Raw genomic sequence first — 18,816 nt, forward strand, 5'->3', positions numbered from 1 at the left:
GCGCCGGTTGAGGGGGGGGTAATGTCACGAGTTGGCACGGCGCCTAGCCGTTTTTAATTTTTCCTTTTCGCGGGCTCGAACCCGCGACCTCTGTACTACCTGCCTGATATGGACGCATCACTATCTACTGTACGATTAGATTAGATGGGGCGGCAGCGCACGGCACAGCTCGGGCCCCGCTGACACAGCCGCTCTGACTCACCGGCCCCCGGGGCCGCGTCGGCATGCTGTGCACAGACCAGCTGCGCACGGACCAACGTGCACAGCCTGCCCTAATCTCCCCATGTATATAAGCCGGCCTCTGCTGCCCTAGGGACCTCAGTTTCGACCTCTTGTCCCTAGGTCAGTAAGCTCCCCTTTGTATTCCTTTCTTACTTAACTAACTAATATACTATCTTGTCCCTAGCCTTAGGTTTGAGCGCTGCTCACCATCGCTTCGGTGAGATTTAGTCGGACGCCCCCAGCTTTCAGATCTTCCCCTGTCGCTTGACCTCAAGTCGCGACAGCCTTGCTCCCAGGCTTCGATCAAATCGGCCTCATCCCACTCTACTTCCACTGGATCTTCTTTGGGTTCGAAGTCCGGGAGTACCTTACTCCGGCAGGCACCTATAACCGACCGTTTGGACTTCGGCGAATGCCTGCGCGCCGTGGACCTGTCCCCCGTATCACGTGCAGTCGCTGCTTGCTCCATTCGGCCAGTCTTCCTGGCACTGCACGTCTCAGGGCATCATGATAACTTTAGGGAGCCTGACTCCCAGTCAATTTCAGGGTTGTGCTCTCGTAGCCAATCCAACCCAACAATCACATCCTCTGGACCTATGTCCATGACCGTAAACACCGTCTTCTCGACGTGTTCTCCTATCTGCATCTGTAGTACAGCTACCTCCGAGATGCTTCCGTCTTTATTGAGCGTTCCATCGATATTGTAAAGCGGAATTGGCTCTTTCAATTTCCGCGTTCGTACTCGATTCTCCGTAATGAAACGCTTGTTGATGAACTTCGTAGTGGCTCCGCTGTCCACCATTGCGACTATATCTTTGTGCCGTCTTTCTCCTTTAAGGCACACCGGGATGTGGAAATGCTGGGACCCCTGGTCCAATTCGTACACCATCGCAGTTGACAATACGTTATACTTATTACACGATATACTTGGCCCGATGCATGCGGCACGAAGCACGGACCGGATCAAAAACCCTCCTCCTTCATCGCCCGATAGTGCTCAAGCTCCTCGCGCATTGACTTCATCTGTGCTATCAAGTCCGCCAGCTCGGAACTTTCCGATTTCGCTGAAGCGGCGCTTATACTCGCCGAGGATGAAGCGACGGGGGCACTTGTCGCTGCCTGGGTGGAACCCGAGGCAACCGTAGCCCGCGCGTCGGCGCGTTTTGTGTAAGGCTTGTCCTTACAATTGGGGCACTCGAAACGTCGGTACCCTTGCTTCCCACAGCCAAAGCATGTGCCGGGGAAGTCTCCTTTTCCGACGGCCGCATTGATGCTGGCCGAAGCTGCGTGTGACGAGGGTGCACCACCACGTGCCCCACCGCGACCTCGACCCCGGGCCGAGAAGAAGTTGTTCAACTCGGGCCGTCGGGCCCGGCTGATGTCGAGGATCTGCTCGACCTCAGTGGCTCGCTTTTCAGCGGCTCGCCACATGGTGAAGGTCTCGAGCTCGATCTTTCAATAGACGTGAGAGGGGATGCCGCTCAGGTACTTGTCGCGTAGCTCCAGGTCCCCATACCCAGAGCGGTCCGCTGGACCCTTGAACAGCGCGGAGAACTCCATAGCGGTGCGTTTTTTGCGGACCGACTTGTCCGCGCAGAGCTTCGCCAGCTCCACTTGTGCTGCTGCCGCATCGTCGAGATTACCGAAGCGAGCCTTGAAGGCAGCGGTGAAGGCCGCTTCGTTCCTGAAGGGGGTTGTAACCCCTTGCACACTCATCTGCACCGATGCGAGTTGGGCGAAGTAAGGCGTGGCCCAGGTGCGGGCATCGCCATCGAGCAGGCTCAGCGCAACTTGTACCTTGAGCTCAATGGTTGTCAACGATGTGTTGATCAGCCAATAGATACGTAGTTGCGACAGGAACCTGTCGCACTCGATGACGGTCTTGCCATCGTAGCGGAGGGGGAGGAGGAGCTTCAGGGTCTCCTTGTCGGGGGCGGTCGAAGGGGAAGACATTACCGGCGTCGGGGGGGACGGAGGACGCTGCAGGGGCGGAGGCGGCTGTGGTGGCCTTCCGCCGGTCGAACTTCGAGAGGAGCGAGTGCTCGAGCGGCCTCTCGGCGGAGTCGGCAGTGAAGGCGCTGGAGGAAGTTCGGTGGGGGGGTCACGTACGTCAGGGACTGCTGACGCGGGGGCGAGTGCTGTTGGCGAGGTGGACCCAACAGAATCCTCGGACTCGGACTCCGAGACTTCTTCTTCACCCTCACCCTCCTCAGGCTCTGGCTCTGGTGCAGGGTCTGGAGGGAGATCTCCTCGAGCTTGACTGGACTCGGCGACAGTTTGGGGAAGGCGGAAGGTAGGGGAGACAGGGCGAGAGTGCCGCGAGGCGGATCGAGATGCAAGGGTACTTCGGGGTCCGAGCGGGTGTTGCGCTTGTCAGATTGCTTTGTAGTGTGGGTAGTCTTCTGCGATCGATCGAGGTGTTCAGTTCGGGCACGGCTGCTGCTCGCAACGATAGATGACAGTCTCAGGGCCGTCTGGGATGTAGATGTCGATGAGGTCCTGCGAGTCGAATGCGTGGACTTGGCCTTGGCAGGCAGCCACATTGGATGGGGGGAGGACGGGGAGGTGTGCGTACTAAAATGGCCGTACTACACTAGCTTACGTTACGGCGCCCGAGATGACACTGAGATTCGCAGTTCACATAGGGCCCAATACTGCTTTTGACTATTATGCAGCAGGAACCAAGGCTACGCGTCCGTGAGGACAAGTACCGCTCACTGAAGCGCAGGTACTGAAGAGTTCGTTTCTCTAGTGTTGGCAATGTATGTATGCTATCTACGTATCGTAGTGTACCGTATGGGTGCGCACCACCCGACCTATGGGAAAGGAAAAGTGAGTGTGGGGTTCCAAGAGAACGCCGGTCGCTTTGTGGAGTTTCGACCTAATGTCGCGACTTGAGGTCGAGCGACAGGGGAATATCTGGAAGCGAGGGGCGTCCGACTGGTTCTTACCGAAGCGATGGTGAGCGAGGCTCAAACCTAAGGCTAGGGACAAGAAATGTATTAGTTAGTAAGGGTAAGTAAAGGATACAAAGGAGCTTACTGACCTAGGGACAAGAGGTCGAAACTGAGGTCCCTAGGGCAGCAGAGGCCGGCTTATATACAGGGGAGGTTAAGGGCAGGCTGTGCGCATTGGTCCGTGCGCAGCTGGTCCGTGCACAGCATGCCGACGCGACCCCGGGGGCCGGTGAGTCAGAGCGGCTGTGTCAGCGGAGCCCGAGCTGTGCCGTGCACTGCCGTCCTATCTAATCTGATCGTACAGTAGATAATGACGCGTCCATATCGGGCATATAGTACAGAGGTCGCGGGTTCGAGTCCGTGAAAAGGAAAAAATTAAAAAACGGCTAGACGCCATGCCAACTCGTGACAGCCTGTGAATGATGGATACTAGCGACGTGCTTGCAATATATAAATTGACTGCAGTGTGACTATAAAGAGGTCATTTCAATACAATACATGTGTCCTGAAAGAATTGGTCAGGAACTAGCTCACAAGCTTGGGTGCGGTGTATATTGTCCGCTTGCGATGTATGTACCGCACGCTATTGTCCCTTATGGACATCGTTATGCCTGTAGACAAACATGCTCGCCAAGAAATATATAATGAACTGTTCTCTTTTAGAGTATCATCTCACCAACGAGTTGTAGTACACCGTAGGACACTGCAGGATCAGCTATGGTGGGAGCTACCTACCAAAAAAGGAAGGCATTCCGCAGACGAACGAGAGTTGAGCAGCCCTATTGCCTATTACGGTCTATATAACATACATCGCAGTAGTGAAGTTGAGCAGCTAGCATAAGACTGCGGTCAATTTTTTCAGGGTGTACTCAGGCCTTTAATGTCATCTGATGTCGCGACTTGAGGTCAAGCGACAGGGGAAGACCTAAGAGCTGGGGGCGTCCGACTAAATCTCACCGAAGCGATGGTGAGCAGTGCTCAAACCTAAGGCTAGGGACAAGTTAGTTAGTTATTGAAAGGTAAGTAAGTACAGGGGCTTACTGACCTAGGGACAAGAGGTTGAAACTGTCGCGACTTGAGGTCAAGCGACTGGAGAAAACCTAACGGCTGGGGGCGTCCGACTAAGTCTTACCAAAGCGATGGTGAGCTACGCTCAAACCTAAGGCTAGGGACAAGAATATATTAGTTAGTAAGGAAAGGTAAGTAAGTACAAGAGAGCTTACTGACCTAGGGACAAGAGGTCGAAACTGAGGTCCCTAGGGCAGCAGAGGCCGGCTTATATACAGGGGAGGATAAGGGCAGGCTGTGCACACTGGTCCGTGCGCAGCTGGTCCGTGCACAGCATGCCGACGCGGCCCCGGGGGCCGGTGAGTCAGAGCGGCTGTGTCAGCGGGGGCCGAGCTATGCCGTGCACTGCCGTCCCATCTAATCTAATCGTACAGTAGATAACGACGTGTCCGTATCAGGCAAGTAGTACAGAGGTCGCGGGTTCGAGCCCGTGAAAAGGAAAAAATTAAAAACGGCTAGATGCCATACCAAGTCGTGACATTACCCCCCCCCTCAATGGCGCATGACCTCATGCGAGGCGCCCTTGCCCATCTCCCACCCGGAGCGGCAGCGTGCTTCAGTCAGCGGCAAAGGCATCAGCTGAAAGTTGAGACCACTAAAGACAGTGGCATTGAGGTGGCGAGGGGCATTCGGATTCTTCCGGTGGAAGTTGGCTATGAGGGCCGGCGCATTGGCAACATTGTGCGCCAGTTCCCATGACTGTCACGAGTTGACACGGCGTCTAGCCGTTTTTTAATTTTTTCCTTTTCGCGGACTCGAACCCGCGACCTCTGTACTATATGCCCGATATGGACGCGTCATTATCTACTGTACGATCAGATTAGATAGGACGGCAGTGCACGGCACAGCTCGGGCTCCGCTGACACAGCCGCTCTGACTCACCGGCCCCCGGGGCCGCGTCGGCATGCTGTGCACGGACCAGCTGCGCACAGACCAATGCGCACAGCCTGCCCTTAACCTCCCCTGTATATAAGCCGGCCTCTGCTGCCCTAGGGACCTCAGTTTTGACCTCTTGTCCCTAGGTCAGTAAGCCCTCACTTGTATTCCTTTTCTTACTTAACTAACTAATATATTACTTGTCCCTAGCCTTAGGTTTGAGCCTTGCTCACCATCGCTTCGGTAAGATCCAGTCGAACGCCCCCAGCATCCTTCAAAGTCTGTGTTTCCCCTGTCGCTCGACCCTAAGTCGCGACAGACCTTGTCCCGCGGTGCAAAGACCGGTGCCTCCTGCACGTGCTTGTCGTAGTATATTTTCATGCGCTCGGCTGACAACTCAAGCACAGAGCACGTATCGTTGTGAATCTCCTTCAGGATCTTAAGCCGATCGGCAGCAGCGGGCATTGCGGACATTGGATTGATCCGAACCTGGATCTCAGGATTGTACCCCTGATGCAGAAAGAAGGGGGAGTGCCCGGTCACGGAGTGAACTCGGTTGTTCAGTGCGAATTCCGCGAGCGGCAACTGCTTCGCCCAATCATCCTGCCTGTGGCTTGTGAAAGCACACAGGTATTGCTCGATCTCCTGATTCCAGCGCTCAGTCTGGCCGTCCGTCTGAGGGTGGAACACTGTAGACAGTGCCGGTTCGATCCCCAGTCCTTTGTACACCGCATGGAGATACTTTGAAGCAAACTGGGGACCTCGGTCTGATATGACTTTGGCAGGGGCCCCATGATGCTTGAACACATTGCGGATGTACAGGTCTGCTGCACCTTCTGCTGTCAGGGTCTCATGACAGGCCGAGAAGTGGACCTGCTTTGTGAAGCGGTCGGCGGTAACCAGGATCGAGTCGAACCCATCAGACTTCGACAAGCCGATGATCATATCTGTGGTGATGATCTGCCACGGGCACTCGGGGATCTCATTCGGCTTCAGCGGACCTTGGGGCTTGGCTGGGAATGTCTTGGTACGGTTGCACACATCACAGGTGCTTACATACTCATTGACAAATTTAGACATCCCAGGCCACCAGTAGTTTCGTGATACGAGCTCCAGGGTTTTGGCACGACCACCATGTCCGGCAATCGGCGAGTCGTGGTGGATCTTGACTATATCCCGCCGGAGCTCTGCGTTCTTTGGGACATATACGCATCCGCGGAACAACAGGAGCCCTTGTTCGGCATTCCACTCCTCGAAACCCCTTTGCAGCCGGGGCAGCCTGAGGTCCTGCACCTTTTCAAGTGCCTCAGCCACCTCCCGATCCTTCTCCGAACATTCCCGAATGCACTTCAGAAGCGACTGATCGGCTGTCACCGAGGCATGACCGCGTCTGGCGGAGGCGATGCGGAAGCGCTCTGGCTTGAGAACCACCTGATCGGTATTATTGTCCTCATCGCCCACCTGATGGTCTGATCGGCGTGACAGGGCATCAGCTTTTCCATTCGACGTTCCAGCCTTGTGTGTGATGCAGAAATCGAAGCAAGCCAGGAATAGCGACCATCGCGCTTGACAACGCGTGAGGTGCTGGGACGTGCACCAGTATTCGAGGTTTTTGTGATCGGTGACAATCTCAAACTGATTGGGTAAACCCTTGAGATAGTGGCGCCAGTCGTCCAGTGCCTCAATGATCGTGAGCATCTCCTTATCGTAGATCCCATAGTTACGCTGGGCTGGGTCCATAGTGTGAGATCGGTAGGCGATGGGGTGCCATTTGCCGTCGTCCTACTTCTGCATCAACACACCACCAGTGGCGTAGCCCGAGGCATCAACCTCAATACGTGTCTCTTGATTTGGGTCATACAATGCCAAGACTGGTGTGGTAGCAAAGAGGCACTTGAGCTCATCAAAGGCATGCTGCTCTTCCTCGCCCCAATGCCATGGGTCGTTCCCTGTGAGCCGGTCGAGTGGTCGCGAGATCTTAGCGAAGTCCTTAATGAAGCGGCGGTAAAAGTTGGAGAACCCCTGGAACTTCTGAACATCTTTTTTGTTCCAGGGCACCGGCCACTCATTGATACCTTTCAGCTTCGCGGGATCCATCGCCACCTCATCGCCACCAAACACATAGCCGACGTAGTCGACCTTGGGGACATCCCACTCACATTTCTCAGGCTTCAGGAACAGATCATTGTCCTGAAGGCGACAAAGAACTTCACGTGTGACTTTTTCATGCTCCTTTTTGTTGGTGGAGAAGATGAGTATGTCATCCAGGTACACGAGGATCTTGCCACCGACAATGAGATTATGGAAGATCTCGTTCATCATTGCCTGGAAGGTCGTGGGGGAATTAGTGAGGCCAAAGAACATCACCAGAGGTTCGTATAGTCCCCGGTTAGTTATGAAGGCCGCCTTCCACTCGTCACCAGCTTTGATCTGGACATTGTTATATCCCCATCTGACATCGAACTTGGTAAAGAGCGTAGCACCATGGAGCTTGTCCACCATCTCGGCAATCAGTGGCAGCAGGTAGTGATTTTTGACAGTGATTGCATTCAACCGGCGGTAATCCTGCACTGGTCGAAGTGTTCCTTCCTTCTTTTTGATGAAGAAGAAGGGGGACAAGATTGGTGACTTCAATTCCCGTATGTAGCCCTTTGCTAGTTGCTCCTTTAGGAACTTATCGAGTTCCTCCTGCTCATTGTTTGATAGGGGATACACCTTCGAGTGGAACGTCGAGTAGCCGGGTACGAGTTCGATTGTGTGATCATAAGGCTTCCTTTTGGGTAGCCGTTCTGACGCTTCTTTGGAGAAGACATTCAGGAACTCGTGGTATTGTTTAGGTACCGACTCCTCGGCAGTCTTAATGACCTTCTTTTTGATCTCCTCCTCAGCGAACAGCTAGGAGTACGTATGCCCTGCTGCGACAAACAGCTGAGGGGCGCCGGGAAGCGTGACACCTTGCTCCCAGGCTTCGATCAAGTCAGCCTTGTCCCACTCTACTTCCGCTGGATCTTCTTCGGGTTCACAGTCCGGGAGTACCTTACTCCGGCAGGCACCTATGACCGACCGTTTGGACTTCGGCGAACACCTGCGTGCCGTGGGCCTGACCCCCGTATCACGCGCAGTCGCTGCTTGCTCCATTCGGCCAATTCTCCTGGCACTGCATGTTTCAGGGCATCGTGATAATTTGAGGGAGCCTTTTTCCCAATCGATCTCGGGGTTGTGCTCACGTAGCCAGTCTAACCCAACGATTACATCCTCTGGACCAATGTCCGTGTCATGAGTTGGCATATGATCAGCATATATACCTCCGGTCAGATGTCAAGCCAAGCTTGACATTGCGCCCTTTTGGTGTAGAGGTTATGATGTGAGACCGGCGCATGCATGTAAATCCTTACAGTCCGTGACCGTGAACACTGTCTTCTCGACATGTTCTCCTATGTGCATCTGTAGCACCGCTACCTCTGAGATGCTTCCATCCTTATTCAGGGTGCCGTCGATATTGTATAGCGGAATTGGTTCTTTCAATTTCCGCGTTTGCACCTTATTTTCTATAATGAATCACTTGTTGATAAACTTCGTGGTGGCTCCGCTGTCCACCATAGCAATTATGTCCTTGTGCTGTCTTTTCCCTTGAAGTTGAACTGGGATGTGAAAATGTTGGGACCCCTGGTCCAATTCGTACACCATCGCAGTTGACAATACGTTATACTTATTACACGATATACTTGGCCCGATGCATGCGGCACGAAGCACGGACCGGATCAAAAACCCTCCTCCTTCATCGCCCGATAGTGCTCAAGCTCCTCGCGCATTGACTTCATCTGTGCTATCAAGTCCGCCAGCTCGGAAATATCCGATTTTGCTGAAGCGGCGCTTGTACTCGCTGAGGATGAAGCGACAGGGGCACTTGTCGCTGCCTGGGTGGAACCCGAGGCAACCGTAGCCCGCGCGTCGGCGCGTTTTGTGTAAGGCTTGTCCTTACAATTGGGGCACTCAAAGCGTTGGTACCCTTGCTTTCCACAGCCGTAACAACTGCTGGGGAAGTTTCCTTTTCCGACAGCCGCATTGATGCTGGCCGAAGCTGCGTGGGATTGGGGTGCACCACCACGTGCCCCTCCGCGTCCTCGGCCTTGAGCTGAGAAGAAGCTGTTTAGCTCGGGCCGACGAGCCCGGCTGACGTCGAGGATTTGCTCGACCTCAGTGGCGCGCTTGTCAGCGGCTTGCCACGTGGCAAAGGTTTCGAGCTCGAGCTTTCAATAGACGCGGGAAGGGATGCCGCTCAGGTACTTGTTGCGTAGTTCCAGGTTCCCATACCCGGAACGGTCTGCCAGACCCTTGAACAGCGCAGAGAATTCTGCGGCGGTGCGCTTCTCGCGCATGGTTTTGTCGGCACAGAGCTTGGCGAGCTCCACCTGTGCCGCGGCAGCGTCGTCAAGATTGCCAAAATGGGCCTTAAATGCCTTAAGGAAGGCCGCTTTGTCGGCGAAGGGGGTCGTCGCTCCCTGGATCCCGATTTGGACAGAGGCGAGCTGGGAGAAGATGGGGGTGGCCCAAGCTCACGCATCACCATCGAGGAGACTGAGGGCAACCTGAATCTTCAGCTCAAGGGAAGAGAGGGCCGTGTTGATCGTCCAGTAGATGAGCAACTGCGAGATGAAGCGGTTGCATTCGACCACTGACTTCCCATCATATCGGAGCAGGAGGAGGAGCTTCAATGTCTCCTTATCAGGGGCAGCAGCAGGAGAGGACATTATCGGCGACAAGGGGGATGAAGGACTGCCCGCGGATGGAGGCGACTGTTGTGACTGTCCGCCGGGCGAACTTCGCGAGGAACAAGTGCTCGAGCGGCCTCGCAGCGGCGACGGCGGTGAAGACGATTGAGGAAGCCCGGAGGCGGGGTGACATAGGACAGGGACTGAAGTCGAGGTGGTGACCGCTGACGACGAGCTGGCCCAAGAATGCGGTGGAGTGTCGCGGGGCTCGGTCTTGGGAGGCCTTTCCAACCACGGCCCCAAGGAGGGCTGGGGGATCGCTTGAGGGGTCGCTGTAGGCTGTGCGACTGCCTCAGTTCCTCGAGGGAGATGGGGATCTCCTTGCGCTTGACCTGTACTGGCGACAGGTTGGGGGATGTGGGTGCCTGGGGAGGTAGGTCGAGACGGGGCAGGAGTGATGTGGCGAGATGTGGATCTTGAAGTGCCAGCGTACCGGAGTGCAGGGCCGCTGGGGTGCTGGACTCGTCGGATTGGCACATAGCGCCCTTCGTCGGTAGTGATGGACCGTGGAGTGCGATTAGGGCACGGTTGCCGATCACAGATGAAGAAAGGGGCTAGGTTTCTGTTGCTTTCCGGATCGTCGCGAGAGACGTCGACCTGCTCCTGGGTGTCGAAGGCGTGCTCAAGTCGAGAGCAGTCGAAGACTTCGTCAGCCACGGTGATGGGGGAAGGAAGGGGAGGTGTGCATGCTACGAAAGGCCGTGCTAGCTAGCTTACACCTACGGCGCCCGAGAAGACACTAAGGTTCGCAGTTCACGTGGGGCCCAGTACTGCTTTTGGCTAGTATGCAGCAGGAACCTAAGCCACGCGTCCGTGAGGACAAGTATCGTCCACTGAAGTGCAGATACCGAAGAGTTTGTCCCTTAAGTGGTGGCGATGTATTGTAGGCTATCTAAGTATCGTAGGGTATAGTAGGGGTGCGCACCACCCAACCTATAGGAGAGGAGAGATGAGTGTTTTGTTTTGGAACACCAGCAGCGTTGGGGGGTTTCGACCTAATGTCGCGACTTAGGGTCGAGCAACAGGGGAAAACCAAAAGCTGGGGGTGTTCGACTTATCTTACCGAAGCGATGGTGAGCTAGGCTCAAACCTAAGGCTAGGAACAAGAAATGTATTAGTTAGTAGAGGTAAGTAAAGGATACAAATGGGAGCTTACTGACCTAGGGACAAGAGGTCGAAACTGAGGTCCCTAGGGCAGCAGAGGCCGGCTTATATACATGGGGAGATAAGGGCAGGCTGTGCGCGCTGGTCTGTGCGCAGCTGGTCCGTGTGCAGCATGCTGACGCAGTCCCGGGGGCCGGTGAGTCAGAGCGGCTGTGTCAGCGGAGCCCAAGCTGTGCCGTGCACTGCCATCCCATCTAATCTAATTGTACAGTAGATAAGGACTTGTCCATTCGAGCCTATAGTACAGAGGTCGCGGGTTTGAGCCCGCAAAAAGGAAAAAGTTAAAAAACAGCTAGACACTGTACCAACTCATGACAATGTACCTGCGAGCAATGCATGAGATGGCTGAGGTCTTCTGCATGCTCGCAGCAAGTATATATACATGAGAAAAGCTAAGTGAGGACAAAAAGCTGGGGAAAAGAGGAGGTGGTGACAAAGGGATGTGGATCGCAGTGGCGCGCAGAGCAGCATCAAAGCGTAATGGCCCAAAGGCCAATAGCTTTGATGGGATCAGCATTGCCCGTTGTCGCATTCCCACACATCCCGAATGCACTGCCCAGCACTTAGGATTTAGCTATGAGGACCGCTGTCCGATGAAGCTCCTCCTAAATCCCGAAGACGGCGGGAAGGAGCCTGGAGCGAAGCGAGCTTTCCTGGTACGGGACACGGGCGTGACTACCCGATAAAGGAATATCATTATGTCAGCATGTCCCGGGACACGCACGTGACGAGAGCGAGGCGTCAGGGCGGCGGCGACACGTTGAACGGTGAGCGGGACCTCAGTCTATCTGACGGTCTGGCTGTGTAAGTATAACTGCACGAACAGCAGTTAGACGCCCAGTCACTGTGGCCCGCTGCCATACAGCTTCACCAAATGTCCTGAAACTTAAGGCTTCTCTTGGGAATTTCACTGACTCAGGTATAAATAATTGTCCTATCAATACGTCTTTCAACGGCAGTGCGACGTAGAATAAAGCGCTTCGCGAGCCGCTTCCCGCGCAGCGGGTGCATATTACAATCTTTCCTACATGCAGCCAGACGTCATGCATAATTGTGAGACATACGACCACCTTATGAAATGCCAAGATAATGTTCAATAACTGTTGTACACGGAAGACGGTTCTTTATGACAGAAAGCTTAGCAATATTACAGATCGTCGTCAGCCGGTTGTCCATCTCTAACGATTCAATTATGGCCTTCCTCGAATGGATTCTCAACATATTCCAACTCATCCTCCTCCTCTGATTTGTGCGGCACTTGGGAGGTGTTTATCAAGGACACGGCCCTCTTCGGTAATAAGCCGAGCTTTGCTACAGGCCGTATATTAATGCTCATGCAACGTTGCTTCATAGTGTAGGATGGCAATGAGGACAGCCGGTCCATAAGGACGTACCTCCATCAATTGGGTCCCCGCTTGCAGAGAGCGGACGCTGCGAGGTCTCGCCGGATGGGCGTGCAGACGATATTGAAGACCTGTTGGCCGCGTTCTGGGGGCTAGATGGGCGGACTGTGGCACTGGCGGAGGGCAGGGGGGAATCTAGCTCTACCAGACGTCCAGGTGAACGATGTGAAGCATAATCAGAAGCTTCCGTTGATCACTTACTGGGACCTACGTCATATCCTGTCACCTGTCTGTAATCGTTTGACGAGCTCCTGCCATCTTGCAGAGTAACAAGAGGGGGGGTACGCGTCTCTCTGGCCGGCGGTGCGTTCGATTCCCTGTTCTGCGCGTAGTATTGTTGTGAGTATGCCTCCGCGGCCGTATGGCGATCGAGCTGTGCCGTCGGAGCGGCATCCCATCGTTGCTCTGTTGGTCGTGCTGATGTCTGGCCGGGCCTACGCCGTATTCGGATAGGAAGCGCAAAACGAATCGACACGTAAACCCTTCTGGACACTTGAAGTAACGGGCATACGTACCGTGGTTGGCTATTCTGCTGATTGTATTCATTGATCTTGGCTTTGGCCTTTGAGACAATGGAGCTGAAAGTTCGTTTACCGCCTGTGGGTTCAGGTGTCCATCAGCACTAATGTCTTCATCCGAATCAACGGGCTCAGCTGCAGTTGTTACCATAACTCGCAGCCTGACGACCGCTGGCTGTAGTCGAGACGAACAGCACTACTGGCACTACTTACTTTCGGCCATGCGCCCCAGTGTTTCCTGTAACTCCTGAAAGTCCCCTCGTTCACTTCCCGTGACGTATTGTTGCTGTTGTTGCTGTTGCGACTGTGGCTGTCCAGGCGTCCGGTGCCGTGCTTCGTAGGGTACATCGCCCCTACGGGGCCATGCCTGACCCCGAGCGCGAGGGGCCTGATGTTCGTCCTCAAGCGCCAGCTGGCGGGCCAGCTGTTCATCAAGTGCCAGGTCGTGTTCAGGCTGCTTAGCCGCGTCAACACGGGGTAAACATGGCACGGGGACTGCAGTGTGCAGTCAAAGTGGATGCGTACGGGTGGGGACACCGCAGTCGATACATACTCGGGATCACTCATCCCGAGCAGGACATCAATCGCACGATCCTGGTTGTAGTCGACGGACTCCAGGACGGATTGCCTTCGGGCATGGACCGAGCGCAGTACGTAGATTAGAACGCACGAGAGCGAGATGTGCAATGTGGGATTGTAATCTTACAGGACGGTACTATCAAAATCGGGAAACATGCTGCGGAGTGCAGCGACCTGCGGGGCCTCATCGTGTTCATCCTGAGGCTGCGAAACCGGGGGGAGAGCTGCATCTGGTGTTCCCTCGGTAGCATGGGCTTCGAATTCTGGCACAGCGCCATGTCCATCGCCTATGCCACAGGTATCAGGCCGACGTGAGCGCTCCATTCTAGAAGCATAGAACTGTGACCATGGGCGCACCGTTGTCGCCTTCGGCGTATGTGGGTGGGTGCTCTGCGGAATTCGACATGACTTCACTCAAGAAGGGATTGCAGTAATATAATGTTTCCAGCAATTTATGATAGTCCCGTAGCTGTGCACTGCGCAACGCTGCGCAGAAGGACAAGAGGCTGGACAGACCAATCAACGGTTCCAGCTCACGTGCCATCGAGCCGTCTCTGACATCCGTATCAGGAAAGCGCTGAGTGCAACTGCCTTTATAGACTAGCGCCTTGCATTTCTTCTTCTTCCTTCAGCAACCGATATTAAGATGAAACATTCTTGTGTCCCCAGCTTTCGGACATGAGGCGTAGGGGGGACACCTGCTGGCGCCGCCATTTTTGTTGTTCTCTTAACACGAGTCAGGGACCCACAGGCACCTACATTGATCAGACAGCAGCCGCCGTGCAACGGCCACCCCTCCCTTGTACTTTCTCTAACCCCGTCGCCATAGGATGGAGAATTGTCTCGGTGACAATGGTGGATGTGGAGCTTCCCGCGCCCTGGGCTCACTTCAGGGACTCATCTATAAGAAGTCTTTGGATATCATGATGTGCCATCATACGTCTAAAAGCAGCACGGCCTTGCAGCGCTCTTCCACTGTCCATCTATCCATGAGACCATGACGATGAAGAGGTACTGGAGCTCGCTTGTCTCGCCCACCTCTCTGCCAGCGCCGCCTCAGCTCCCCGTCAAGGCCCATATAACTGAGCTTAGGCGATTCTGGAGGTCTACCCTCGAGGAGCTTCTGGGCAAGGGCGACGAGTACAGGAGTGCCGCTCTCGCTGAACTCAGCTCCCACCTCAGCCTTCTATCGCGGGCGGAAATGTGGGACTTGCAGACAATCCACGACGGGTGCGTGGTCTATGGAATGCTACGCTAATGCGCCGCTCACACTCGCAACGGACAGCCTAATAGTCGAAAGGGAAGCACTGGATGATTTCTTCTCCAGCCCTCATAGATTGTCCTTCGAGGCAGTCTCGCGTGCATCGCGATACAAGTCTCGTGCGTCCTCGTACTTTGGAGAGGTCAAGGTATGCACCAGTTGTCTGTAGCTACTGTCCCGCTCACAACTTCCTGTTCGTTGTAGGCGGTCATCCGGAAGTCCCAGGACGGGCTCGGGAGACCTGAGAGATACAGCTCCAATGCGGGAAGGATCACGCAGGAGTCCCGATTGACTTCCCGTATGTGGCTTCCATCCTCCTATTAGGGTTGCTTCTGACTATTCTATGTGCATGTGGCAGATGGCAGCAATAGTTGTCTTGACAGATGGCGTCTCCCGGCCGGGACCCAAACCGACTGTGGGAAGGCCGACTTTCCAGTGCTCTGCGATTCGCCTACAGAGATCAGTCCGGCATCATCCCGGCCGTCTTCTTATGATGGTCTGACAGATGATGTCCCCTGCGGCACCAAAATCCCTTTCCCTGCACGTCTGTACACCATTTGCCAGCCCTCAGATCCGGCGGAACAAAATCATTGTGCGGTCTCCCGTCACGTCTTTCGGTAACCTAGCGACTGACTGTCGTGCTCGCTTCTCATACAGGCCATAGAGTGCCTCCCCCACATGAAGAACTCTCGGCGGGTCAGGTGTTTGAACGCAATTATGTTCTCGGCAGCCGACGTGATCGCAATTCAGCCCAGTCGGACTCTTCTGGAACTACTGAACTTTTGTCTGGTCCGTCCACTTCACAGCCCATCCGACAACCTGTTTCTCCATCAACGGGACTGCGGTCGTCGCCTATTCTCCGAAATAGGCGACATGATGCTCTCCGACGACTAGACACGACTGTTGACGGTACGCCTGGTCACGTCAGCTGAATATACTGTTCCTTATATTGTGCCATATCAATACAGACATCGACTCGATTATGTCCTCAGATAGCTTGGACAGAAATATGACAAGCCCACAATCACCAAGACGCGAAGCCCAAGCCTCCCCGAGACGTTTACGAACGTTTCCCAGCTTCTCACCTGGAGATCCATCTACTATGCTCCCTTTCCGTCCCGCCCCGAGGCTGCGCCATTTTGCAACCGAATCAGATCTGAGACGGAGACAGAGGTCTCCCATGCTGCTAACGCGTGAGGATCTACAGCGATTCGGACAAGAGACACGGCGTCCCAATTCTCCTGGCGACGACGACGACGACACAGATGAGGAAGGTGTCAATGAAGAGATCGATTCGTTCAGCGATGACTGCAAGATAGAGCTGGCATCCTTCGTTGTGCAGCCCTACGGCCACCCACGGCGAAACAAGTCGGGAGCCTCTCTTCGATGTCGTTGACATCCACGTTGCCGGCACATCCACTATCATGCATCTATCCGTCTCCATAATATAGCTGAGCACACACTCACTCATCTTCTGTCCTGTATCGCTAGACATTTGTACCTCTTGTATCACTACCATATATGCCGTAGGTTTTGCTAGATGTTCTCATATTATGTTGATCATGGACGTTGAACAGCAACTCATATTCCTGACAATCGTTCTCTTATACCTCAACACGGCACTTGTACAGTGCATGCCTGTCATACATCTGCCCGGATACAGACATAACCATAGTGTTTTGCTGAACGGTGGAAGGAAGGTGTGGGGCTGAATGCTTCGCAGACTTAGAAATACGCTGTTTCAATGTACAGTGACGTAAGGTGACACAACAGCAGCAGAGGCGGCAGCGGTAAATTCTCCTGCACTGCCTATCATAAGCAATCCAACTGCGTCACGATATGGCTGTCAGCTTTTATGACTGAAGAGTTGGGAGGACGTACCGATGAGTCCGAAGAGTCCCAGGATGCTACCGAATACCTCGACGATCAGAATCTTCACGAAGAGGTCCGGGTCAGCAGCATCTGCTAATGCAGCGGTGGAACCGGTGATGCCCACACAGACACCGCACAGCAAGTTGCACGCTCCTACCGTGAGGCCGCCCCAGAAGAGAGCGAAGCCTGACAATACATGAGCCTGATAATTGCGAACGCTGCCGGTGAACGCTCGCCTGTGAAGTAATTCTCCCGGGTGTAGAGCTGCAACTCGGGGACACTTGTGATCTTGGCTGAGTACACGATGCCAATAATCTGCGCAATTTCAGTGGACTGGTTCGTGAACGCTTGGGGCGGCTTACAACTCCGTAGATGGCCACGACTTCACAGAAGATGATGCTGCATCGGAGTCAGTTCAAAAAGAGCATTTTGAGATACGCGATGTTGGAACGTACCTGATGAGGTTCTTGGTCCGTATCCGCGGTGCTCTGACACCACCACCAAGGATCGAAGAGCCCGTCACAAAGATCCCCCTGCGGGCTACGTGAGCCTATTCCCATAGAGCGAACAGACCTCAGCATACCATCCTGCCCCGAGCACGCTCAGTCCTATGCACAGACCCACCCCTGTCGATGCCCACGCATACGGGCTAGTCTCCTCCAGGAAGCGACCGACATTGAACGCTTCTCCAGATCCTGGACAGCACTGGTATGTCACGACCACGCGCCTTCGGAAGTGCTTAGCCGCTCACCGGTAAAGAGTAGGTAGAGGGCTATTACGACCGCGAGGAAAGATGGAAAGCCATAGGTGAAGTACGACGAATAGAATCCCATGTTGCACGACGGGGAGGTGCTTGCAAGCGCCTGAGATGTACCCCCGCGTCACGGTCGGCGTGCGGCCCGCCGGGAAAGGGCATGCAGTGACCCTAACCACGAACCGCCTTTGTTCTCTATCATGTACCATTTACTCAAAGGCTTTTACGATTACTTCACCAGGTTTGGTTCTCGCAGCGTTCTCATGTCGCCACTAAGACCAATCTTTCCAGCAAGGAGGAATTCTCTGTGATCATCTTGGGCCTTGATGGCGCCGGCAAGACGGTGTGTTGTTACTTGGGGAACGACCCCGTTGGGATATCCTGAGTTGTCTTGTAGACATTGTTAGAGAAGATTAAGACGCTATACAATGATACCCCTGGCCTTCCTCCAGACAAGATAGGACCCACTGTCGGTCAGAATAGTACGTCATCTGTGAACTTGTCTGGTGCGGTTGGTTTGACTTGTGCCGAACAGTGGGCAAGATAACTCTGCCATCCACAATCCTTCAATTCTGGGACTTGGGTGGTCAACGTGGTATCCGGTCCATCTGGCACAGATACTACGATGACTGTCACGCTGTGGCCTTCGTCATAGATGCCCAAGACCGCGACAGACTGGCCGAGGGGTGGGAAGTATTCGGTATGTATTGTCAAATACTGGCCGTTCTGTAACTGCTGCTGATACTATGCAAGGACGCTAAGATAGCGTGCTTTCATCACCGAAGATTCTAGATGTACCCCTCCTTCTGCTTGCCAATAAGCAAGATAGCCCTCAAAGCCTGTCTGTTGAGGAGATCCGGAACGACTATGAGGAATGGTACCGGGGAAAGCAAGATGCCGCACGACGACGATACGGCGACGAAGTCGAGTTGGAACAACGCAGAGATCGCATGGCAAGTCTGGACGTGATGGGCATATCTGCTCTAGAAGGGTGCGCACTCATACTGCATAATGAAGTGCGCTTGCTGACTTGTTTCAGGACCGGCGTGCGCGCGGCCGTGGATTGGCTATTCATCAGGGTACAGAATAGCAGACGGCGGTATGTGACATCACTTTGCCTTGACACCTCTTTGAACTGCGAGCTTCTCCATAGCGATGAGCAGAACGATGGCAGATGATATGCCTGGAATCCTTCGTTCGCGGAACTCATACGCTCACATCAAATACATCCCAAGAGATACTATTTACTGACGCGGCCGTCAAATCCGTGAACGTCGATGTTCGAGTCTCCGTAGCAGCCGCCCTTACCAGCTCATAGGCTATTCCTCCTGTAGATTAACGCTGCAGTGGATTTCGTGCATTCCTCGCAG

General features: G+C 54.3%; 5 protein-coding genes across 5 annotated transcripts; 3 read left to right on the top strand and 2 right to left on the bottom strand.

Annotated features, from left to right (window-relative positions):
* Window positions 1–9,568: 9,568 nt before the first annotated feature.
* On the top strand, window positions 9,569–11,745 carry POSPLADRAFT_1130960 (hypothetical protein; the record flags this gene model as incomplete). Its single annotated transcript, XM_024484009.1, has 6 exons — window positions 9,569–9,757; window positions 9,853–10,021; window positions 10,243–10,268; window positions 10,454–10,575; window positions 11,171–11,195; window positions 11,452–11,745. The coding sequence occupies 6 exons, from the start codon at window positions 9,569–9,571 to the stop codon at window positions 11,743–11,745; spliced, it is 825 nt and encodes a 274-aa protein (XP_024342674.1).
* Window positions 11,746–12,245: 500 nt separating this feature from the next.
* Window positions 12,246–14,103, bottom strand: POSPLADRAFT_1133136 (hypothetical protein; the record flags this gene model as incomplete). Its single annotated transcript, XM_024484304.1, has 8 exons — window positions 12,246–12,370; window positions 12,454–12,603; window positions 12,664–12,896; window positions 12,978–13,059; window positions 13,194–13,434; window positions 13,506–13,608; window positions 13,687–13,846; window positions 13,917–14,103. 8 exons carry the CDS (start codon window positions 14,101–14,103, stop codon window positions 12,246–12,248), a joined length of 1,281 nt encoding a protein of 426 aa, XP_024342675.1.
* Window positions 14,104–14,556: 453 nt separating this feature from the next.
* Window positions 14,557–16,216, top strand: POSPLADRAFT_1043461 (hypothetical protein; the record flags this gene model as incomplete). The annotated part of the gene is made up of 6 exons (XM_024478317.1): window positions 14,557–14,789; window positions 14,845–14,968; window positions 15,025–15,118; window positions 15,179–15,412; window positions 15,571–15,729; window positions 15,813–16,216. 6 exons carry the CDS (start codon window positions 14,557–14,559, stop codon window positions 16,214–16,216), a joined length of 1,248 nt encoding a protein of 415 aa, XP_024342676.1.
* A 236-nt stretch (window positions 16,217–16,452) lies between these two features.
* POSPLADRAFT_1177360 (hypothetical protein) lies at window positions 16,453–17,525 on the bottom strand (the record flags this gene model as incomplete). Its single annotated transcript, XM_024488493.1, has 7 exons — window positions 16,453–16,647; window positions 16,702–16,878; window positions 16,923–17,007; window positions 17,055–17,091; window positions 17,148–17,225; window positions 17,276–17,387; window positions 17,444–17,525. 7 exons carry the CDS (start codon window positions 17,523–17,525, stop codon window positions 16,562–16,564), a joined length of 657 nt encoding a protein of 218 aa, XP_024342677.1. The 3' UTR covers window positions 16,453–16,561.
* Window positions 17,526–17,646: 121 nt separating this feature from the next.
* On the top strand, window positions 17,647–18,624 carry POSPLADRAFT_1043463 (hypothetical protein; the record flags this gene model as incomplete). Its single annotated transcript, XM_024478318.1, has 7 exons — window positions 17,647–17,687; window positions 17,738–17,789; window positions 17,844–17,928; window positions 17,982–18,146; window positions 18,209–18,437; window positions 18,486–18,549; window positions 18,610–18,624. The coding sequence occupies 7 exons, from the start codon at window positions 17,647–17,649 to the stop codon at window positions 18,622–18,624; spliced, it is 651 nt and encodes a 216-aa protein (XP_024342678.1).
* Window positions 18,625–18,816: the final 192 nt, after the last annotated feature.

This window comes from Postia placenta (genome assembly GCF_002117355.1).
Source record: "Postia placenta MAD-698-R-SB12 unplaced genomic scaffold POSPLAscaffold_2, whole genome shotgun sequence".
In the NCBI taxonomy this organism is placed as follows: Eukaryota; Fungi; Basidiomycota; class Agaricomycetes; order Polyporales; family Adustoporiaceae; genus Rhodonia; species Rhodonia placenta.